Source organism: Callionymus lyra, chromosome 6 (genome assembly GCF_982586985.1).
Source record: "Callionymus lyra chromosome 6, fCalLyr1.hap1.1, whole genome shotgun sequence".
Lineage (NCBI taxonomy): Eukaryota > Metazoa > Chordata > Actinopteri > Syngnathiformes > Callionymidae > Callionymus > Callionymus lyra.
Window position 1 is genome coordinate 34,557,772 of NC_141823.1, and position 25,085 is coordinate 34,582,856.

The 25,085-nt window shown below is 37.9% G+C and overlaps 1 protein-coding gene across 1 annotated transcript in view; it reads right to left on the minus strand.

Annotated features, from left to right (window-relative positions):
• Nucleotides 1-1,022: 1,022 nt before the first annotated feature.
• kiaa1549lb (KIAA1549-like b) overlaps nucleotides 1,023-25,085 on the minus strand; it is a 51,008-nt gene continuing 26,945 nt past the window's right edge. The window contains exons 3-22 of the mRNA XM_087792920.1: nucleotides 23,506-23,988; nucleotides 23,302-23,417; nucleotides 19,706-19,925; nucleotides 19,499-19,632; nucleotides 19,212-19,380; nucleotides 14,430-14,489; nucleotides 13,638-13,789; nucleotides 12,398-12,569; nucleotides 11,847-12,010; nucleotides 11,730-11,765; nucleotides 10,966-11,156; nucleotides 7,954-8,084; nucleotides 7,190-7,314; nucleotides 6,099-6,328; nucleotides 5,141-5,273; nucleotides 4,153-4,512; nucleotides 4,002-4,096; nucleotides 3,574-3,716; nucleotides 3,048-3,199; nucleotides 1,023-2,509 (exon numbers count right to left, since the gene is read on the minus strand). Of these exons, the coding sequence (XP_087649046.1) occupies nucleotides 2,264-2,509; nucleotides 3,048-3,199; nucleotides 3,574-3,716; nucleotides 4,002-4,096; nucleotides 4,153-4,512; nucleotides 5,141-5,273; nucleotides 6,099-6,328; nucleotides 7,190-7,314; nucleotides 7,954-8,084; nucleotides 10,966-11,156; nucleotides 11,730-11,765; nucleotides 11,847-12,010; nucleotides 12,398-12,569; nucleotides 13,638-13,789; nucleotides 14,430-14,489; nucleotides 19,212-19,380; nucleotides 19,499-19,632; nucleotides 19,706-19,925; nucleotides 23,302-23,417; nucleotides 23,506-23,988 (3,512 nt within the window). The 3' untranslated portion in view covers nucleotides 1,023-2,263. The remainder of the gene's footprint in view (nucleotides 2,510-3,047; nucleotides 3,200-3,573; nucleotides 3,717-4,001; nucleotides 4,097-4,152; nucleotides 4,513-5,140; nucleotides 5,274-6,098; nucleotides 6,329-7,189; nucleotides 7,315-7,953; nucleotides 8,085-10,965; nucleotides 11,157-11,729; nucleotides 11,766-11,846; nucleotides 12,011-12,397; nucleotides 12,570-13,637; nucleotides 13,790-14,429; nucleotides 14,490-19,211; nucleotides 19,381-19,498; nucleotides 19,633-19,705; nucleotides 19,926-23,301; nucleotides 23,418-23,505; nucleotides 23,989-25,085) is intronic.

Genomic DNA, 25,085 nt, shown 5'->3' on the forward strand with positions numbered 1-25,085 from the left:
TAGTTGAGTATCATGTAATAATCTAATCCTTACTTTTTTGTACTTTTTTTGCTTTTTTTTTTTGTTTGGTTAAAATCCACTGAAGAGGTCCAAACCTTTTTTTTCACCTTTTTCCTCACCTGCCCCTAATATAGAGACACCACTGGTTGCAGGTATTGACTGACGTCAGCCAAAATGTGGAAAAGCTTCCGGCTGCTCAGGAAATCATTTGGGTGTTTGTTCAAATTAATGTTCACTAGGTTCAATGCTTGTCATTGTGGCCAAATGGTGAGCTGCAACAGTTCTGAATTGTATTTTAAAAAACATTTTTTTGAAATGCGAGAGCTCGTTTGATGATGAGTTATAGAGTTAGAACATCTTAATTGATGTGTAGGTAAACAAAAACACTTAAGAGTTTCGAGTCATTGACTAGCTGCTGTTTGTTTGGGACTGCAGCATGAACCAAAACATCCATAATAATAATTTAAAAAAAGAAAAGATTCTACTTGATTAAAATAAGCACTTTTTCTTTCTTTTTTTTAGGTGATTCCATGTGTAAATAATACATTTGTCATTTGTATAAGGATTATAATTATTATATTATTTATTTAAATTAAATAAATCATAAAAAAAAATTAAATAAAAGCATAACAAAGATGAAACTGAGATAGGCTCCAGTCTCCCCGCGACCCCGATACGGGATAAAGCGGTAGAAAATGAATGAATGAATGTTTATTTACACAATGCCAACACACATTTTTTTCTTGATATGATGTTAAACTATTATAACATTAAAATAATCATTACATTTTATAATTCTACTAACTTTCTTTAGAAGTGACAATGTCCTTCCTCAATTATTTTTATACTTAGTGGTCCCATCTGTCTGAAGGAAATCCTGTTTTTTATTCTACATCTAATTCATAAACATAAGGCCTATAAACAGTTATGTTAACATGCCAAACTGATTTGGAAGCTATATAAACTTACTCACCAATCATCACATTGTATCCTCAAGCTCTTTATTACAAAACACAAAATGCTTTTTTTTTTTATTAAAAAAAATCCTTTATTTCACCTAAATCATGAAGACCAATAAACCAGTTTTAATTCCATCAAAATGGTGAATAGACTTGTATGACAAATGAGGAATATGTTTCAAACAAAAAAGTCGTCTTTTTCTTTCTCTTCAAACAAGGGTGGCAGTAAAGAGCTCCTCATGGAATTGAAAGAGCCATGCTCCAGCAACATAACAAAGATGGTGTTTACTTTGATGAGGTTAATAGCTGTTTGAGTGAAGTCAAAAATGTTGCTGTTGTTGTTTTAGTAAACTTTAGTAAACTAAAAAAATTCTACTAATAATATTTAAATGATAATTTGGCTGCTTCCATGTATGTATAATTGCATTTCTTCTTTTCACAGATCTTCTTTTAACATACCTTTAAACATGTCTGATGACATATGATATTTTCTGAATTTTTTTGTGGTCAATGCATCACTGTCATATATAATGATAAAGGCCTGCCGAAAGAAAATCTGTGAAGGCAACTTAAAAACTTTTTTAGAGAATTCAAGTAAGAACCTCCAGAAATTAAAAAATCCTCCCATTTATTTTACGTTTTCTCTAAGAAACCGGTTTTACTTGACTATTTGGATGACAAGACTTAAATGTGCAGATATTTGAGATAAATAAAATGAATGTATAAACAAAATACGTTAACAATTGATTTAGACTCACTGCATCACAACTTAAAAAAGGCTTCAACTGAAAAACAGACACATTCAAAAATGTCTCAATTATAAGTCTCATCACATTATATAAATGTCCTCCTCACAGAGTCCACCGACACATTAGCTTTTAATTGACAAGATGTTGTTGTGTATGATGTGAAAATTATGGTTAGACGCTAAAGACGAATGACAACATCCGCTTCACCTGATAAAAAGCCATCAATGTCCTTAAACATATAGGGTTATAATCTCTAATACGTATTATTGATCATCTGACAGTGAGTTCAGATGCTGCTACTTTGTATGGCTGAGGAACTGAAAAAATGTCTGAAAAAAAAACAAACATATTTACAAATTTTCTATGAACATATCTACAAATATTATTTTAGTCATCAGAAATCATCAGATTGAGTTGATGTTAAAAACATTTACATTTAGTCCATGTGGCTTGGCAGCCTTGCAAAAAGTTCCTGATTATAGGAAATGAAAATTGCAGAGTACAAACCTCAAAAGCGCCCAGCTTATTATCAATTCATTAGGGGCGCTGTAAGAGCTAAAAATCAAACATGTTGTTCTGCTTCTTAGCCAGCTTGGCCACTTCGTGCCGAATAGCCTGCACCAGAGCTGAGGTGGACAAGCTGCTCAGATTCAGTCCGTCCATGTCCTTCAGGTTCGGCTGATCAGTGGAACTTGAATGTTTCTGATCCAGAGTTGGGTTGTACTGCAGGGGCAGACGAGGTGGGCTCCCTTGTGGGTAACGTGGGTGAGGAAAAGCCTCCACGTAGCCAGGTAATGGCACCTGGGAAAGAATCACATTCAAAACAAATTACTGCCTGTAAACAATACTGTACATGTTTCATTTATTTATGGACGTGGATTCATGGAGTTCTTGTTGTTGACTTAGGAACAACAAACCCCTTAACTCAACAATATGGAGAAGCAACCTGTACTAAACAAATCACTTGGCTTCAGCTTTTGTAATTGATATGATGTATCGTCCTTGTGCTCACTTACAAAATAATGTTGTTGGCCAAGGCAAAAAAAAGCTTCATGACAAATCCTAACTGAGCCACATGATGAAAGCGCATTTGATTGAACACTGTGTTTTATAGGTCAAGCTTCCTGTTTTTTTCCTGTTTTTGTACAATAGCTGCAGCTAATACATCAATAAACAATTCCCTCTGAATCCAGATTAAACTCCAAAACAGCTTTTAAACGTCTACTCCTCCGCCCATGCTGACAGTTGCTGAAAGTTTCAAGGTAATTAAATACAATTGCTAGATCAGTAGACTCTGAAGTGAGGTGCTATTTTTAGTTGAAACATTGTTGTCTGTTACCGCATCATCCCACTGTGGAGTCACATCTTCAGGCTCTGGTGGATAGGACATCCAGGATGGGCTGTGATAGGAAGTGGGTGGAGTGGAGACCACATAGTCCTGGTAGCCCGTTCTGGATGCTGGGATGGCATAGACAGCTGTGATTGGGTTACCTGAAGAGTAAAGATGTTTTAATTGAAATTCCCTTTGTCTGGAAAGTATCAACAGCAAGCACATATTATACAAGTCATTTATATACAAAAAGTTAAAAGATGTTCGATAAATATCAATTCTTGAACTGCTTTAGGGCCTTCTTGGGTTTCATTTTCTTAACCACTGTTATGTGTCCGACATTCAGGAATTATCTAAACTCTTTATCTAAACATTTTTTCTATGACATTTAAATAAGCACTTCTTTAATATTCAAATAGAATTTTCATCATAATAAAAACAAACCCCATTAGAGTAGTGTTGAGGTACTCTCAGTATGTCACAGGCTCTGTCTGTTATGCGCTTAAAACATCTTACAACTGACACCTCGACTCACCTGAGTAGTTGGTCAGAGGTGGCTCTGCATTGAGTGCTGACAGTGTGGCCCTCTTTGGGAGCCCATACGGATTCTTCTCACTTTGTAGTTCAACAATTGCGGTCTCAGAATATCTTGATTTTGGCCCCAAATCAGAAGTAGAGCTAAAATGTAAAAAAAAAAAAAGGAGAGAGATTTCAGAGGAGAATGTTACTATAGACTAGTGACCACTAGAGGGAAGTGACGTTCTATGCACTCGATCAGATCCTCATTAAAATTCCTAACGTCTCTCACATGCACAGGTTCAATATTAAAATGTATTCATGTCCTGAAATTACCCTGAACACGAGACATTAGCTGGCGAAGATAAAATCCCACTTTACGAATTTGTGATATTCTACCAGCACGGTGGATTCAGAGAAATTGGATGAGATTATTTCAAAGCTCACCGTCTCAAGGATTTCCCAGGGGGCGCTGCAGAGCGCGGAGGTAACGGGGGAGGCGGGCTCATCGTCATCTCAGGGAGCTGCGTGAATCTGAAGGCCTGAAACAAGAAATGTGTTTAGTGTAACCCTCTGAGATATGAAGTCAGACACTTACAGGCTTGGGTAGACTGTATATGTCTGAGCCATATGCTGGGACCCACTGCAGACCTCCACAGCCCAGGGTGCCTGGAGTGCTGGACAGCACCTCTGAGTAGGAGAAGGGTGGTGGTTCCTGACTGTATGGGTCAGGGCTCTGGTGGTGGTTGTGGTGCCGGCCAGATGTGGACTGACCCCCGGATGCCAGGGTGAAAGCCTCCTCCAACAGCAAGTGCATCTGCTGTCTAACCTCATCGATGGATGGCTGTGAGCTCAGTGTGGAAGTCTCAGAGTGACCGTTCAAGCCACGGCCGTACATGTGACCCATTTGACCCACTAAACGGTCAACGTTTGTTTCTTGGATCAGCTCTGGCTCTGTCTGAATAAAAGAAGAAACACAATCCAGAGATTAGGTTTTAAATTTGGATTCAGTAAATAGTTTTTAATTCATGTTATCTATTTTCTGCCAGTATCTAGGACAAGGTCGTAGATTTTTCAACAGACTGCCTTTTCTAAAAATAACAACACCTATGGGAGTACAGAGAGTAGAGATAATGTGGTCATAATCACCTGGGATCAAATTTATGATCATTTAATATCCACACATGTAATTGCAAACACGTGAAATTTTCTGGCCAGTTTGAGTGTCTCTGATGTGAACTTTCCACCATGATCACTGTGGTTAATGGTCGCAGCATCAGATGCGTGTGTACTGATGTACTAGTGCTCTGATGTCGGCAGGAGGCACGTTTCCTGATTTCCTTACTGATACATCTGAACATTGCTGTGATAAAGTAATATATTTTACGGACTACATCTACTAGGTTTACTAAGTCGCACTTAAAAGAATTTAAATTTCCCAAAAAACAACATTGCGCCTTATAATCTGCAGCACTGTATATATGAAAAAAGTCTATTTTTCTTATTTTAAGTCATTGTAACAATGAACAAAAGCCATATATTTCCATCCAGCAATGGAGTCATTAAGTTACCAATCCATTACTTACATCATATCCACTGTTGCGGATGCCTTTTCTAGGTCTCTCTCTCATCACCAGCAGGTCCATCTCTGTTCCCCCGGGACTGGGACTGCTCAGGCTCTGCCTGCTACGATAGGCCATCTGTCCCACCTGTGAATATCTGCCAATTAGAGGAGCAAAAGCCTAAATCAGCAAAATCACAGGTGCAGTGGTGTCAATTGAAATGTATTTCGGTATTGATGGAGAGGAATTTATGAGACAAACTATGTTTTATGACGACACTGAATTAGGAGGGATGGGGATCACATAACCACTCGTGTTCAATTCAATGAAAAGAGCTTTTAGTTGATGGTATCTGTTCATTTAGAAGATGTTCTCAAAATGTCACTGGAATGGCCCGGTCAGGATCAGCATCAGGTCCTCTTTATGTCAATTCTGAGTTTGGGGGCAGGAGTGGAGTGGAATGATGGGTCTATTCTATGTTAATCTTTGTATCCTTTGTCTTTTTGTTTGTTATCTTGCACTTTCTTTCTGAGAAACGTTGTTCTTGTTCTTGTTATTTATGAATCTATCATCTGTGTTGCTGTGTGCTGACTGGAAAAACAATTTCCAGAAGAAGACTTCCAGAGGGATCAATAAAGTTTATCTATCTATCTATCCATCTATTAACATGGTGGCTGAAAGTCAAAGACTACACAGCAAAGAGTGCCATCTAGCGGGCAATGAAAATGAGGTCAATGCCTCATGAAGCTTCACCAGCCCATCGCCTAACAGACTTTGCACAGAACCAAAGAATATGGACAGACAAATGTAAGTTAATCTGAAAAGAAATGAGCATCTTTGGAACTCAACACTGATCCTCTTAGCCCGCCATCATGAATCAAACCAATCACACGAGGATGATGGGTCTTTCTTGGATGGAATCAAGTGACATAAATACTAAAGTAATGTCTCAGCAGTCAGATGTTTTCTCCTTCCTTCTCACCTGCTATTGGACTTGACATAAGTAGAGCTTCTTTCGTCCTCGGGCTCCAGCCCTCGACTATTCTCACACACCACTGTCTCATAGCAGTTTTGCTCCCTCCGTGAAGAAGAAAGGCCTTCACTGCTGACGTCAACAACAGGAAAGTCACAATAGCCTTTTCTCTTTCCCTTCATCCTCAACTTGTCTCTGTAGTGGTCCACATCTGACTTCTGCTTCAAAGAGATGTCCACCTGCAAAAATCCAAAAAAACATATGCACTTTAAATGACCCATTTCTTGATATTTGTGTAATGTAGTAGTGGGAACAAATCTGGAAAATAAAAGGTTTTACACACAATTTTCTTGCATTTTTTTTTTTTTTTTGCATGGTTGTATATCTTTTATAGCATGCAAAGTGTTACAGAACTCATTGCAGAACACATAGTAGACACAAATAAAAGTTGTTGAAACCTTTAAAACCTCCTTAAATCCAAGTAGAACTCCAGGACATCTCCAAAACAGTTCCTTGAATATTTTTACTAGTCAACTTCAAACAGACAGATTAACATTTATTCTTACATAGCCTCCTTGGCAGAGGCAATCAAGTCTTTTGTAGTTACTTAAAAGTTCCCTAACATCTTTTAGGGGTTCACACACTAGCTTCATTAGAAACTGACAACCGAGGTAGAAAAAAAGCGAGGGCAGTACACATATAGGTTTTGCAGGAAGTAGGGGACAGCGAAAAGGTTATGTCAACAGGCCAGACGAAAGAAGTGTTTAGAATGTGTGTAAAAATTGAATGAGGTTCATTAGCGAACAATAAATTGCTTTACCAGAAATGATTGGTTTGTACATTGTTTTACAGGGCATCTAGAATATATTTCAAACTGGTTCATTGATTTGAATTACTTTTGAATTGAACTCGAAGATGTTCAACATAGAAACGTATCGTCAAGAGATTAAGACCAATTTATGCTTTCCTAGTTGGATGTTCAGATCAATGAAATTACCTTAAATATCCTAGATATTGGATGTGCTTTTTATTCAATTTCAACCATATGTACTGTATTTGCAGAGAATCGATGTGTCAGCGATCCTGAGATTGATAGTTACCTCTCCGTTGACAACGGCTGAGTCGTAGATGCGGTCTGATGATGCTGGGTGTAAGTAGTTGTGCTGTGCCATTAAAGGCTTGATGGAAACCAGCTGCAGTGACCCGGAGGATGAGTCATACGGATCTAAAGCACAGAGAGATTGTTCAACCCGAAAGGCACATACATTGTGTTATTATGCTATCACACCAAGGGAGATGTTTTCCTTCTCATATTAAGTATGGCCTGTGGGTCTACTTGTATCTAGGTTTAATAAGATAAGAGATGTAGGGTGCTGTAAGCTGCTGAATTTCTATCAAGATAAATAACCAGTTTAATATGGCATGCAGAGCAGTAAACACAACAGACGACAAGATGGGAAAGTGGTTAAAAACTGAGATTATTGTTTTCATTGCCAATTTTTAGGATTAGTTTGGTTGTCTCTTACTGAAAGCCAACAGTTTTCATCCTGCATCAGTAATACATTAAATATAAATATTGTATGTATATTTATTTTAAAAACAATCTAAACAGCAAGAAAGAAAATAATTTTGTTTCATTCATTTTGTGTGAGCGTGTTTTACATGTCAGCGTCTCACTCAATCGAGTCTTTCTTGCTGATTATTTCAAACAGCTGCAGAGGCGGCGTCTCACTAATCAACTAATCGGAGACAAAGAAAGCACACTGCTTATACAACACACCATCACTGGGACTCAAAATTGACGTTAACGACATACCTGACCTTGTCACTGAAGGTCAATGAATTAAGTGCATGTGAGTCTCACCGCCCCGCTTGTGTTTCTCCTCCTTCGGCGCTTTCTGCTGAGCTGTGTCTTTCGGTGCCGTCAAGCCCCTGATGGAATTCTGCTTCTCTGATTCGTTACTGATGACGGAACCATCATTGCTTGGCAACTTGCTGAAAGTAACCATAGCAACATGAGGCAGTGAGTTTCAATGGCAGCCAGGATGAATTTGTTCTCTCAGCTCATTCATACTGAACCCAGACAATTCTATATGAAATGCCTGTATTTATTTTATTAATCAGTTAAATAAACATTTGTTCACAATATCTTAGGTAAATGATCATTGTATCCAGGTCTTGTTCCACCAGCTTCAAACTCATAGTTGGATTAGAGCTGATCAAATCCCAGCACAAAAGACCTAAAGGCTGCACGGGGCATTAAAATCGCTGCTGTTCATCCCCTAATTTTTTTCAGGTGAAAAATCATAACAGTACACATACAGTACATATGACTATAGAAACCCCAACCCAAGATTTTAGCCGCAAAACTGATGAGCTCTGAGGAAAACCCCTGAGACAGTGAGTTTGATTTCCCGCCATTCTTGTTAATGTTATATACAATGTAAAGTTATTAATGTATATACAAGGTTATATTGCAATGACCATATTCATTTTCTACTACACTGCACCAATGTCATTTAGATTTATTTCTAATGAAATGATGATCCTTTGGAGCCAGTTGTTATGAGGTAATCTGATAGAAGAGGTATGCTAGTCTCAACCTAGATCAAACATTCTGTTTGTGTTGTTGAAAATTATTAAATTAATTAACAAAAGGGATACCACACACAAATTTGTTTTCGGCCACAGGGTCAACTTGACCCTGAGATAACACAAGGGTTAAATGAATATGTTACATAAAATCTTGTGTTATTTAGTCTTGCATCAATTACTTACAGTATACTATATTGTTATTTAATAAATAGTAAATATGGCCAATGACTGTGTTGTTTGATCAAACATATCAATATATGAAATACATTATTACTGTTGCTAAACTAAAATATCTGTGTGGAACAATGGAGGATGTAATTGTTTTACTATTGTCCAGCTGCATACTAAAGCTCTGCACACTTATGTTCTGATTTCACTGCCAGTGAATGGAGTGGATGTTTCAACTCGTCAGCAGTTGTTAAAATGCCCAAGGCAGTTGTGGAGAGCTGTAGTACAGTATATACTAATAGAACATAACATTAATTTACTGTTTCTCCTTTACTCTGGGACATTTTGCAAGGAAGATAAAGAAAGTGGGGGGACATGTTTATTAGAGTGTTTGAATAGCACATAGTCCATTAAATACAAAGTAAATGACCCATACATGAAAAGGTTACTTCTTCCTCGAGTCTTTAAAATCAATTTTGCCAGACCTTCAGCTGTTCTGTCACATACATCTCATATGATCTCATTATCCTCGGTGGCTATGAGAAAGTGTGCCCTTTTGGGTTCTCTCGATTAAATAATTCAACATGATTTGACATGGCAATTAATTTCAGAAATGGTGCGGCCAACTGTCAGATTAGAGAACCGGTCAATTACACCTGCTTCGACTGAGATCTCTCTTCGTGACTGTATATGAGTCGGCTCCGGGTAGTATGAGGATAAGACTGCAAGGATCTCCGTGATTTATCATCCTGCTGCTCTCCTGATGTGACTCCAGAGCTTTACCAATGAGTTGGTGCATTGCTTCAGATAGCACGAATGTGAAATTGCAGTGCCTTTGGGCAAAAGTCTGGTGCTTTTTTAATATTGAGACATCTCTGAATTATTATTATTTTCATGTGCGCTCAGATTTGCACCACTTCAGTGCAACTCAAAGCACAATATCATCCACGACAGGTTCTTGTCAAACCATTCAGTAGAGCTGCTATTGATCCTGCTATGAGATATATATTAATAAGATAAGAATAACATGACAAAAATAAATGATCAGATGACACATGTACTGTTCACATGATTAACATTATTTTCACATGACACACGTTCATAATCAAAGGACATAGATGAAGTTAATATTCTAACGTCAATAGTAAAAACAAAACATTTAAGTATGAAGTAAATCTGTTCAGTGAATTGTGAAAGAATGAATTGGGACAGAAAAAAATAATATCCACTCCACTTCTATTTGAATTTTGAAGAGCATCTTGTTTGTTTGGGGGTTCACGGTGGCCTCACAGCAAGTAGGTTGCCAGTTCGCTTCCAGGTCGAGAGAGGGTCAACCTGTGCCCTTTCATTGTGGAGTTTGTATGTTCTCCCTGTGTTGCGTGGGTTTACTCCGGGCACTCTGGTTTCCTTCCACAGTCCAAAAACCTATAGAGGTTGATGAGGAAATTGTCCGTAGGTATGAGTGTGTGTGTGTGTGTGAATGGTAAGCGTTGATGTGTCTTTGTTTGTCCAGCAATAGTCTGCGACTTTTCCAGAGTGAAGATGAAAATTGTTTGATTACAGATGAAAAATAATTGATTACAGATGAAAATGGTTTGATTACAGTTAAAATTTACTGGATTATAGGAAAATAGTTAGATTAAAGGTTAAAATAATTTGATAACGTGTATGATATATACAATCTCATGCATATATCATACAAAGGTTGTTTGTCTTTCATGATTTTAAAAGAGATGTCCAACATGTAGTCACATAACAATATTACAACCAATTAAATCCAAATATATAGCTTAATGCTTTTTCTACTGGGGGGGGGGGGGGGCAAAATGTATTTGGGTAATTTCTTTTTTTAGTATCGGAAATATAAATAAATATCCTTTTTTTTTTTTTAATCTTTGATGGTGAGTTCCCCCGTCTAGTTTGAGAACAAAAACGTTCTGTTTTTTCTATGTCCCGCTCCATCAAAAGCAATTGGAAAAAATACTCATAAACATAAACTCCTACCTCGGTGTGTTAAGCTCACCAGTTTTTTCATAACTTGGAGAAATAAACTCATCCGTCTGTTTAATTAAGGGGAGATGAATGTCTTGATTCAGGACCAAGATTTGTATACCTTTTGTATTTTTTGTCAGCGCTCAGGCTCTTCTTGTTGACAGAACCCTCTTGTTGCAGGACCTTCTCCAGGGACAGCGGCTTGTCCCGGATGGTTAGCGACATCATTAATGTTTCTTGACTTGCAGGCAGCGTCTCTTCGTCACCTTGCTGGCCCAGATGCTGCTTGGCGTAGTCAAAACCCTGGACAGGCTAATGGACATTAAAACAGAAGTAATTTAAAGTTAGTCATGAGATAAACAACTCACAATGAGCAATGACAAGAAAAGATACCTTAAAGGAATACAACTATGGTGGTAGTAAACATGAGAACATATTAGAGCAGGGGTTACAAAAACCAAACCAGCACTTCCAGAAGAATGTGTGGAATTAAATACATGTGAATCAACCTGTCTATAAATATTTCTGTAGTGTCTAGATTGAACAGAAGAGAAGAGACTGATAAATGAATGGTGGTTGGTGTGAATCTTCCATGGCTGCAACTTACTAACTTAACTCTAATTGCCTTCAGACTCAATAGAAAATATTTATTATTTTTCAGCAAGTCAGTCGGCTAAATTAAGAGAAACGAGTGACAATCATTACTTTAACAAACGAAGGTCATCCAGAACGGAAAATTGCAAAAACTTTGAATGAGCCCCAACTTTTGGCTAATTTTGTATCTATCCCTATGTTGGTACCAGTAGACCAATCGGAAGTTTGAGAGTGAGTGAATAGTCCCTGAAAACTGTGACTGATTACGACAGACTGTAGAAGATTAGCTACCTGGTGATAGTAGCCAACGTCTCTGCGATACGCCATCTGAAAACAAAGAACACCAATTACAACCTTGTTTCTCGACTGATCTTTTGATGAACTACGCAAAAGAGTGAAGAGTAATACCTTTGCTCTGGGATTGAGATTACCTATGGCGTCTGATTTAAAGTCATTTTTATTCTTCCTGCACAGCACAGCAGTAATTATGATGATAATGAGCGTCACCACGGCGATGGGGGCCAGCACTGCAGCAATTATCCAAAGGTTGTTCGGAGGGTTCTTGACCACCGCTGCGGAAAAACAGCAAACACTTACTCACCATTTCATTTCTCTAAACATGCAGATTAAATGTCAACAGTTACCTAATTGATTATTTGTTTTTTTGGTCGGGTATATATTACACAATCACCTTTTTCCTGCTGGTACATGCTGATGCATCCATCTCAGCAGCTCTGTGTGACAACGACTACAGCACAATTTGATCTACAGCGCCGCTGATTCAGCTCAATCTATAATAGAATGCAGCACACATCCTCTTTTACCCCCTCACTCCATCCTTCGTAAATGTCTACATTTATTCTCACTGCAGCATCAGTCTTGTGTCTCTGACCTTAGAGTGATTTATGTGTTGAGCATCTCTCTCTGCTACTTGTCCAGAAGGACACCACTATGCTTACGTTCTGCTTGGAGCTGAACAAAGTAGCCGAGGGTCAGGGCCATGGTCTGCGAATCCACCGTGTTAAGCACCTTAGCTGCTGATGTGCCCAGCAGAGGAGCACTATTTTTCTGGATGTAGTACGTCATCTCTGCTGGGTTCTTCAACCCAGACACTCGGTGGATACTCACCATCTGAGCAGACAAAAACAAAGAAGTCACAAGTTTTCCTGAAGCACAGAAAACAAGTAGAGTGAGAACCATAGTTAAAACTGAACTACATAGAGTCCAAGACAAAAACAGTAGGCATTGCAGGCCTCTTGTCCAAGGGATGTCCAGCAAAGAAATTAAGCATGTGACCTAACGCTGATTTATCATTGTTTCTGTGATGAAGGGACTTACAGTGGGAATAAAGACTAAGCTTGAAAGCACACGTTAAGAACTCAACACTTTTTAAAGGGGCGTTGCACAGGGAAACACAAATCCAAACAATTCACATGCAAAAAGCATCACAATAAAAGCATTAATAATGGTTTAAAGAGGAGAACATGAGAAGAAGAATGTCAGCCAATGTAGGAGGAAAATCACCCACGGAGTTGCCATGACAAATATATATAATAGTAATAGTATTGCGCAGGAGGCTATTAATGTAGTGTCGAAGAACAAATGTTTTAGAAATTAATTTTGTCTGTGACTCTGTGTTGCCAGGTGGATGAATATGTTTTGAATATGGTAATATGATAGTTAATATGTTAGACATGTTTAAACTGCTTAACTGGTAACCTTAATGAATGACTTCATCACAGACCTTTGCAACACTGTTTGTTTTTTTTAACAATGTTTAAGGCATCATTATTGATTTAATACTGTAAATATAATATTTTTTTCATATAATCCTCATTTGAATTGATTAATTGAAGTGTCAAATCATAATATTTATCTTAAGACACTTCACAGTGTAAATAATAACTATGTATGAAAAGGGAAAACATTTAATCACAATGAGGGACAGTGTTGAGAAAAAAATCCTTTTAACAGGCAGAAATCTTGAACAGAACCAGACTCTGTGTGAACAGTCTTCTGCTGTGACCAGTGGGGAGGGAGAAGAGGGACAGGGGGTAGAAGAAGAGGGGGAGGAGAGAAATCCAAAGCCCAAAAGTCGTATTACCATTTTATAGCAAAAATATACACCAGTCAATTGAGTCACCAGAGGACACTTTGGTTATTTACAGGTGGTTCAGGACCATTGGGTTTGTCCCCTACCTGGACGGTGTAACTTTCTACAGATGTGGCTCGTTTGAAGCGAGTTCCTTGCTGACCGGCCAACACAAACAGCTCAGCAAGTCTTTGCTCCATCAGACTGGCAAAGCTTTGGTACTGGGCCTCCAGGCTGGCGTCTTCAACGTCTAAAATCACTGAAAATTAAATGCAAAGTAACCACAGATGTTTGATTTAAGACTCATCTCCTTTTATAATCAATGATCTAGTTATATCGACTGGCTGATAAACATTTGTTTTGGGCACTTCAAAGAACTGAGTGCTAACTCACTTCATCTCGTCATTTGACCATGTGCGTATCTGCATAATTTCTTGGCAAATTGCAGTTTTTAATCAACTGGAGAGCTGGACAGGCCAGTATCATTTCTGTTTCAGGCAGCAAGGTAGTTGATGGTTACACTTCTTTTCACATCTCAAATACAAGATTAACATTTAAACAACATGTATGTTTCGAATCACTCTCTCACTCTCTCAGAACCTTTTTGAAGTTTCCGTAAGTTCAATTACATTATCCGGATTTGCATTGGTCACTTTCCAAAATCTGAAGCATTTGAGTGCCATTGGTCACCCAATCAAAAAGAAAATTGCAGTCATGAAAGAACAAAAAACAGTCCTGCATACAAATATAAAAACATTGTGTATTACACCAAATAGTAAATATATCCACTTTATGTTATGAGGTTAATTTGATAGTCACCATAGAAATCATCACCTTAATTCAATATTTTAGTATTATTATGATGATTGAAATTTCCCTTGGACTCATTTATGCCTTACCTGTGATCACCCAGTAGTCTCTAGTTGTGATTGATGTGTTCAGACTGTGATACTCCAGCGCTGAGAGAAACAAAGATAATGTGTTATGAGTGGTAAATGGTAATTTACCATGTTAAAGCTTGATTTAAAAAATCCACACATCTCACCTTGTTGATTAAGTTATCCACGTATGATTGCTAATAGTGTTTGTTTTCGTACACTTCTATGAATACACTTTAACATTCCGTCTAGTCCAAAATCCAAACCAAACTACTTCCTGCTGTTTCTTAAGTCACATCTAGAAAAGTAGGTAAATCTGCTGTGAGGCTGGTTAGTCAAAATGGCTCGGTAAGGATAAAAAGGGGGAAAGATTTGGGGTCAAGCAGCTCCTTCAGAACAGCTATACGTTTGTTAATTTCTTCTTCTTCTTCTTGATGAATCTTGGGTCCCTGCATATGTCACCATAGAATCTGGGTGTGATTGATTAATGCTCTTTACAGCAAGATGTTTTACTTGAGTAATTGATGCTACTAGTGTGGCCTTAAGCATGTTGTTATAAAATGTTGCATTCCCTATCCCTGTATTGTACCGCAACAGTTTGTCGCATGAAATAGTGCATCTGCATTGACTTCACTTGGCGATATTGCAACATACTTTAAGGTTTCTGGTACTGAAGTTACTAGAGAGAGATGTATTTTACAATAGAGCGGTCAAGTTTTTTGCATGTTGGCATTCAACACCAAATTTATTTTACACCCACAGCCACTGAAAAAGGGATTTTATCCACATGTGAGCTAAAATAACCAAACTTCAAGCTCCAGAAAATAAGATGTCAGAAGCAGTCGTTCGTCGTCTGGGTCCCCATAAATGTCTTTGCTGCTTTTAAATTATTTTGCTGCAGGATGTTGCAGTGTTTGAGGGAGGTTGGATTAGCGACCGGCACAACCTAAGCAAAGAAACACACTCGTGCATGACAACTGAGAGGACAAAAGAGTAGTGGTGAGCAGTGATGGAAGAAGGAAGACATGAGGGACCAGATTCAAAAGGCCAGAGCTGGCAGCGACATAATTGAAGCATGTTATCACAGGAATATAAAGGTATGTCTTTTGGAGATTGGGTTGTTTACTTAGATTGACATGTCATGCTTAGCAGGGGTTCATAAAAACAAGTCTATCAAGTGCAACAAGACAAATCCATTGGGATTGAAAAGACATTTTTTGTGATTGTTAACTTGTGAAGTAAACGTGTCAGAATCAAGAAGGGAGTCATTATTCTATCATATATCTGCTGCAACAATGAAAAATAGCAACTAAAATAAAGCCGTCTTTTGAATTCATTATTCAACAGTTTAACCGTTTGTAGAAGGTTGGATTCTGCTGGGTCTCGATATAAGACAAACCATCAACACAGACTTCCGAGGTACTCAAAACGGAGCATAATTTAGGGTTTATTGAATTTACATGAATTCGTTGGTCAGTTGTTTGTCAGTCCTAAGTCCAATGTTTGCTATAAAACGCATAAAGTTGTCTTTTTGCAACAAGATTCTGTTATAGTTTTTTTTAATTAAGTACAGTTGGTCCATCATATTTAAACAACGTCGGTTCAAGTGCTAGTATAATAAGAGTGAATCATTATTTACTATGAACTGTTTGAGTAGTATGACATTAAGACTAAATGCGAAACATCCAGCTTAATGAAGAGATTTCCTAACACAGTTATGTGTTATGCAGTGGCAGCAGAGGCAGAGAAATGATCTTGGACAGAGTGTCATTGATCATCTTTCACGGCTATCACACAACCTTGGATGATTGGGAGGGGTAGCTGAGGCAATTTGAATATTGATTTTGATGGATAGATTAACTGAGGTGAAAACAAGTTCAATCTTCTTGAGGTTTAATTTATGGTGGTGTCCGACTCTCTGCCGTAAATAACAAAACATGCTGGAAAAATTTGAGGCCCTAGGTTGTTACCTTTTATCCAGACTTGGTGAAACAGGTTACAAACCTCCATCCATATTACTCGTTTTCTATCTCCATTTAAACTGTATTACGAGATAATGAGTTCAAAATGCCTTTAAAACAAATATAGCAATTCACCATTCAACTAAAACATGGCTTAACAACACATTCTCAGTTTGAACCCAACAATCCAAATAGGAAGGTAAAATTGTGTAATAAATTCTGCTGTTCATAACATGTAATGCTACAAACGTATTCAAATCAATGCCTTTTAATTAATATTGACCCATTATAGCCAGTTTTCAACAAAACCCGAATGGATCCCTGTTTTTTTCTTAAAGCTTGTAAATAAGTTTTGAACAGAAAATCATTACATTAGCACAGCAGACGAGAAGGAAAGCGAACAAATTCTTGTTTATCAAATTTGGTAGATTAGATGATAATCTCCACTACTACTTTGGGGGATGAAGGGTTTTCTCAACAGCAAAGAATTAACCACCAATTGACCCTTAATTTGACAGTAGGAAAATGTAACCAAGGTATATTTTCCTTCCATGAGCACCTTGAACCACAAACTTTCTCGACAGTAAAATTCATTGAAATCCTTGAATCAAAAAGCCTGTTAAAAGCTTCTCGTATCCTAATAAATAATACAAATATAAATAAAAGAAAAAAAATCTACAGTTATTATTATTATTATTATTATTATTTTACATGTTTCATGAATGAAAGTAATATCTACGTTTCAAATTGATCTGATTTTGTAATACTATTTTTATCACATGTATTTCATTGTTTGGCTTTAAACCCTGTATCTAAAACAGCTTCACACAAACTCTACATAGAGGAATTAAAAATCAGTGATGCTAGCAATTTTAACAAGGTCTCATTGGATTAGTGCCTACAAAACGCCACAGGACCTGTAGCGCTGAAAACAGGAACCTCAGAGAGGTGAGATCTTGGACGGAGTCTGCGAAGACTGAGCCAAAGGATGTCTGCTGACAATAAATATTAAATACAATAATTGGCTTAAATGTAATTTACAGATGTAGCTTGCTTGTACTGGCGGCTTTTGTGACAAGAGTTTGTGACAGAGAAGCCAAGAATAATAATACATAATTTTCAAAAGAAATTAACACAGTTTCAAAATTTTATATATTGCTTCTTGAATTAATCAGCTTGGTTACTCTCTCATGCGTGCTACAGGGGTCCTACAGAAATCTTCTTAGACTCAAAATGACCACCATTAAAATTATGCTAGTAAGTAAGTAAGTAAGTAATATTTGTAGAGCTCTTTTCTCAATAAAACTCAATAAAATATATACTTAAAAGGTCAAGACAACACTGAGAGCACCCTTTTAAGTCCTTGCAAGCTTTTATAGGGACAATAAATTGTTGAAAACTATATGACATGGCCTTCTAAATTGATTACGCTGTTTGATTCTCATAAAAACATTCAGCTACTTAAGGAAGTCATATCCTATTTGGACTTATTTTGAAACTGACTCGAGGCAGTTGCATCTCTCTTCTGCTGCAGGTTAAACTCATAGGTAGACAATAAATAGTCTTATCCTGCCAACTACATGCTGATATGTGGGCGGAGCCATTACAAAAGGACAGAAAAGTAATCCCAGGACAAGAAGAAAGTTCCGAAGACAAACATAACCTGACATGATGGTTTGTTCTTTTTGATGCAGCCCAACTGTAAAAGAAGTGAGACAGCTCACAGGGGGTCTTATTAACTAGCAGGGAGCAATAAACAGAAGCTAAGATCATAGGCAGTAGCGAAGATGACAGCATCTTGTGTGCAAGATAAACTTTTAAGTCAGTGTCGTTTCAGAACTACATTTGTTCTCCAATGGGATAACAAGATCAATAAATTATTCTGCTAGGAGAAAATAGACATTACGTGGCCTAACCAGGATTTCTTTATACATAACAGTAACATAACGTATTTTATACCAATAAGAACCGTAGTATCATCACTTTAGCAACTCTTAAGTGAATTTTGGGTCCTTTTACTTTTTTAAATTTTATTTTAAATTAAAAATGTAAAAGTTGTAAAGTTTAACGCCAAAAACACTCCCTGATATATAAATCTGCTAAAATGACCTACAATCTACTTAATACTATAAGTACAGCGTACATTTCTTCCTGCCAGAAAGTAAATGTACATCTAGCATTCCAAGTCAGTTTATAACAAAAACTTCAAATATGTCTAGTTGTTTTTTTTTTAAATTAATTATGTTTGTGCTTTAACAGATTTTAACCATCTGAGTTAAAGAAATGTAGCCTTTCAGAGATTCTGGATTACAGCATGAAGTGTGTAAATAAAATGATTATTTGTATGCTCATGATGAGGGAGGATCTGTTCTATAAAGATAAAGAAAAAAAAACGAAGCTCCCACTCCAAGGTGTGTGATACTGTGCCTTTGTAGTATTACAATTTTAAACAATAACCAAACTTAAACTTCCTATTAAATGTTTGGTCATTCATTCCCAGTAACACACAGACTGGGCCTGCTATAGAGACTCCCACTGAATGTATCTTTCATGGTCACCAGCCTCAAAAGGAAATACGACAAAAGCTGAGCTTCCACAACTTCCTTAAAATAAATCATTTTTTTAAAAGATGATTAACTCAGCAACCCAATTAAGAGTGTAAGAGAATTAAGTCTGTGTCAGACTGGACATTTTAACTCGGATTAAAAATATATTTTCAGACAATCATGATACACAGCAATAAATTAAGAAAACATGTTCTTTAACGTTGTTGAAAAGAAAGTATGCTCAACAAATGTAATATTGCTATAGTTCTTATTTTAACATCTGGTTATTCACTTACGCTCAGCAATGATGAGTGGCGGGTAGAAGAGGAAGTAGCCAACCAGCTCGGCTGACAAGCGGCCGAGAAGATTTGAGGCAGTGGTACCATTGAGGAAGACCGTCCCGTTCTTTACCACATACACCAATGAAACTGCAGGAGAACTGCGGCCCTGGGTCACACTCAGAATCTGGGTAGAAGCATGACACAAACCATGGTAACACAAATAATTTAGTTAAAACCAGAGTTGGGAAAAGTGTACTGTGTTAAAGCTTGGGCAACAGAGGAGCGATCAAAGTGTATTATACCTGCACAGACAGTCTACTCCTGGTGTGCAGCACCCTGGACTGAGCTTCAGCAAAAACCTTCTCTAGTCTCTGCTCAATCATTTGAAAAAACCTGCAGGAGCGTGGATCATCTCCTGCTCCTACAAACTGCAACACTGAAAAGGAATATAAAATAAAATCAGACATTTGTCCTGACACTCCTCAGTCATCATGGATCTGCTCACTGACCTGTTTTCAGCTGGTACCCCATAGCAGGACTTGGTCTCCACAACGCAACTGGGATGGGCAAGGCTGTGACTAAAGGCAGGAACTGTCGCAGGTCTGCGATCAGTTTATCCCGACCGTAGGCCTCCAGTCCATCAAGCACAACAGAGGGGGGGTAGACTATGTCTCCTCCGGTCACATGGTATGCCACTGTCATGTTTGGTGAACCAAATACAGTCTCCATCTGTGAGAGAAAAGTTTCAACAAATTGTCAACCATTCTGAAGGAAAATTCCACAGAAATTTGGATTCAAAAATGAAAAGTGACTACTGAGACAATGCCTCTGCCAAGTAACACATTGTACATGTAAAATAGCTTTAATGATTTATATACATTATATATAAATATTTCATAAAAATGTCATTGAATTAAATTGAGTTATTCTGATAACAGACAGATGACGACCACAATAGCATACCTTAGATAGAGGTAACAATAATGTCAGTAGATGTATTATGATGAAAAAAAAAGATAAATACCGATAATTTTAAAGATTAAATATTTAGACACAGATTTAACAAATATATAAAAAAAAACATGACATTTATTAACATATTTTTAATCAAACGCCATTATGTATGTGTTATTTGAAAAAGTTGCATTAAATGTTGTTGTTTTTTAACTATTTTTGCCCCTTTAATAATATTTTGTTTGCAACATAACTGTGTTTTAAAATAATTAAAATGTGCATTGGAAATTCATTTTTATCTGTCACAGCACAATGCTGCTTGAAAGACCATTGACTCACATGGAGTTGGTGATTATCCAAATGATTAAATCCCCAAATCAGGCACCCACACATCAACAGATGGCGATCATCTGTATGTATAATTGCTCCATCAGAATCTGCCAATGCACCAAAACTGTCAGAATGCAGCTGAAATGAGTGTCATATAAATCAAACCAAAGGTTTATTACTTGGCCTCTTCACAGACGATAATGTGACTTGGTGTGCAGCTAACACACAACACAAGTTGGTGTGTAAAATCTGTGTGGTTAAACTCTGGCAAATCGAACTTTGATTTTAAAATGTCAGGTCTTCAAAGAAAGAGTAGAGGCATGCGCAAGTGCCTCTTGAAGTGGTTTTGAACGTTTTTCTGATAGTTTGAAGCTTGAGGAAGTTTGTTAGAGCAGCTTAATGTAAGATTCATCCCTGCTTTGATGTGATGTCAGGGTGATTAGCTCCTAAACATAGCTGAGAATTTTAATGTTTCCAAGAGTGGCACTAGAGTTTTTAAATAGAGTGTTTGGAATTATTGTCAATACTTTGACTCTTGTAAGTTATGCTATAAGAGCAACAGTAAATTACATGGTTTTTTTGGGTCACTCTACAAAGATGGTGCCATTTATACTTCAAAGAAAAGTAATCTAAAAGTTGTAAATCCTCCTGAATGCATTTTGATATCGATAGACTCTGAAAATCTCATGAAGTGGACTGGTTCCGTAGAACCCTCCTCATATCGCGAAACAATTTCAGCACACAGACCCTTTTCAAAGAGTAATATTTGTCATGATGGCAGAAAAAAAAAAAAAGCCCCCCCACAGGGAATGTGAGCATAATTTGGTCAAACCACGAAGTCGGCAAAGGAGAGGCTTTTAACCATTTTCGGATGATGGAATTGTAGATCGTAAAATAAACGTTTGTGGGTGGGGAGTAAAGAGGGCTGAGCTGTGCTTGGCGGAGACTGTTAAATTGGGACTTTGTGACAAAGGCCTCTGTTTATTTCCTTTTCACCCCAAGAGATAAGGTATTACCGTGTTCTCATTCTCCTTCCAGACGAAATGGAATATCTGGTGATATCTGTGTTTGAAATTCTGAAATATGTATGTGATCACAGCAGGGACTTTGAGCTGCACTAGGCCCAGGTGGAAATGGAAAAATAGAAGAATGACAGATCCATTGTGAAAGAAGAGACCATCAAGATTAGTTATCTAAACCCCATGTTGACAGGATATCTATCGGCAGAAACATTGAAAGTCAATAGCGCGTGGAGTTGAAAGTCACTGCTCTGTCTCCTCACAATCTCGCCTTGTCGCCAGAGCTCTTTATTATCACTTCTCAGGCTTCCCCCGTGTGAAGGTTTTAACAAGAGATTGCATTTCCAGTATTGCTCTGGATAACTTGATCCCTGATCACACTTAATCCGATAAGCACGTCGGAGAATTTTGACATTCAATGTTGATCAGTTCATTGATATCACTCATATGCTGAGTTTTCAGTCCTATTGATCTTCTGGAGGCATTCAGTCTCTTAACATTGCTTAAGCATCAACGCACTGCACTCATCCATTCATCTTATAACCCATAACTAAACACAGAGGCCTTTTTCCTGCCAATAGCAGGCTACCTATTTTAGGAAGTGAGTGTTGCTTTAAGATACCAAAACCACGTTGAAGCCTTTAAGGAGGATGTGAAGGAGAAAGTAAAGAGAGAATATTGACCTTTAGACTGTAGAAACAATAAGCAGGGAAGACCTCTATGTCAATTATGAGGATTACAACACTAGCATGGATAATGTCTGCTGATGATTTCATAATAGTTGCAGCTTAAAAGGTGGAGTAAGCTTGGCAGAAGATGAATTCAATTCAGTCAAGGTCAGACAAATGTATGAGTGAATAAAACTGAGAGCGAATTAGTGGTACAATAGTTGAAGTTGGCAAAGTTAAAGATGTTCAAGGTTTATCCAGAAAGGGCTAGATAAGAAATTAGTTCCAGATCACCCTCTTCCTCTTCATCTCCACTGTAGCCCCAGTCCTCCAACTCCTTTCACTGTACCTCCGGAACATGATGCTCTATCCAGGATCCCTGCCATGACAGTGTCAAAAGGTCAAGATTGCTCTTGTTGGTCCTCTTTGGACCCTGCTGCCCCTACTCTCCCTGTCTCTCTCTTCTCCTTCAAACATCACAATAGAAGGCTGTTCACGCGAAGTCTGGTTCTGCTAAAGGTTTCTGCCTGTTAAAAGTGTTTCATGCCAGTGACACTCATTGTATTTGGCCAGGACCTGACTTTCTTTTTTCTTATTTTGTGTCATTTAAACTATAAAGGCCTTGACACACCGTGTCTGGCGCCATCAGGCAGTCCTGTGTGTAGAGCGCCCTGAGTCCCTTTGGTGTGTATTCCCCGGGAGTTGGCGTCCTCGTCGGACAAAAAAAGAGGTGGGTGCACAAGTTCAGTCTGTAGTCTGGAGTCTGGCTAAATGGTCAATCTGATTGGTCGAGTGCTAGGTTTAAGCACAGGACAATGAAACGGAAGTGGTAATTGTCAACACTAGATAAGCAGCGATGGATACTACGTCAGACCACACAGTACTAGACGCCCCGACAGTCGGCGCGGTGTGCCAATCCCAAAAGTGTCTTGAGATTGATATAATGTTATAATTTGACACTTCAAATAAATGTTAATTTTATTTAATTGACTTTAATGTATCTCATCAGCGGCTCTTGTTAGGAAGGGCAGACAAAGACAAGGGATGGACAAGAAATTTTGAAGACAGAGAAACCAGGAAAAAAAAATACAACTTATTTAGTTCATGGATGTTTTAGGAGGAAATTAAACAGACCTGTGCCTGCGCTGAGCTGTCATTCAGGGCTTTTCGGAGGCCTTGAGTGAGTCCTCTTCGAAGATTTTGTCTCTGGATGCTGTCAAGTCTGTTCCGTCTAACATAGATTGAGACGACTGTAGGAGAAGAACATTCATAATATGTTGTTGAAAGGCTAAATAAACATGCAAAGCAGCAGTGAGAAAATACAATATGGAATGTTACCTGTTCTCAGCCACATACGCTCTGTAATGTTGCATTGCTGAGGTGGAGACTCTGTCGTTGTGGTGAAAGGTGAAATGAAGACGGTGGTAGCAACTCTGGGTGCAAGAGTTCTTGGGATTTGTGGAGTGAAGGTCCGCCTGGTGGTCGTTACTCTCCTGGTGAATGGTGACTGCTGTGTTGTGGTCATGGTGGTGGTCCGTGTGGGTTCAGGGGTGGCTCGTTCAAAAGGCATGCTTGTGCTAGGGTTGGTTGTTTCAGTGGTTGATGCTATAGCTGTAGTAGTTGTACTGGTGACCGTCACAAAGGCTGTTTTAGTGTCCTCATGAAGGGTTAGAGCTGATACCTGAGATGTCCTCTCAGTGGGCATTTCAGGAAGAGTTGCTTCAGTTGACAGAGAGGGCGTCAGACTGGACTCTTTTTCTTTGGGGAGTCTTGGTGGGATCATTCTTGTTGTTCTAGTCGTTAGCTCACCTTGTTCAGAGGCTGTAGGGATGAAGAATGTTGTTGTCATTTTATGTCCGTGCTCAGGATGAGGTGATGGAGTGAAATTAAGACCAAATTTGATGGACAACGTCGATTAATTAACAGTATCCCTACACAACAAAGATACTGATGATGATGATGGTGATGATGATGATGATGAAAACGACGACGACGATGGTGGTTTCGGATCCAAAAGTTGTACAATGTTTATCTCTTTGGTATTTATATGTTTCTGAATCTGGGCTTGTGTTATTTAATTTGTGGTCTTAGACTAAATCAGCTAAACTTGGCAGTAAGTTTACTGGCTTAGACAAGTTAAAAATTGACCACCTGATCTATAAAGTAGTGCTTTGAGGAGAACCTAGATCTGTGGGGATGTACAATGCTAGATGAAGTGTTGAATATTTGGCTAATTTTGAACATTCAGAGGAAAGATTTGGTAATGGCCACGAACTTGATGCTATTAAGAGTTAAACGGTGGTGAAGTCCTCAACTGTGACATTGTTTTATTACAATTGTTGTTCTACAATTAGCACTATTAAGGTGTTTTTTAGTTGTGTATCTAAAGTGATACTATATGAATCCAACCATTGCAGTAGAGATATTGATGCACTTTTTGTTTTGCAAAATAAATCCTGAAAAGATATTGGCGGTGAAAATCTCCTAACTGCTGAAAAGTCTACCAGATTTCTAATTTTATTTAATTTTATTAATTTCTGATATACCTTGTTATAGAGGTATCTGTAAAAACAGTGACATACCTGTAGTTTGCATTGATGCACCTTGAAGTGTTAAAATTGTTGGGAAATGATTCTTTGATGGCTGGATTGTTTTAAAGATTGATACCTTCTGATACTACCTTCGATAAGACAATGAAATGCCTCCCGTCTGTTTGTGGAATTAGAGATTGTTTGACACACAGTCAGTATTATCAAATGCTGTTTAAACAGCCTGAGTATTTTCTGGTTGGGTTAACATTTGTGGTAACAACAGTGATACTGTTTGTGTTTGACATACCATCTGATCTCAAGGCTATGTGTGCTTTAGGCTATTGGTGGTAATGAAATAAACCAGAGACAGACATGAAGAATACAAGA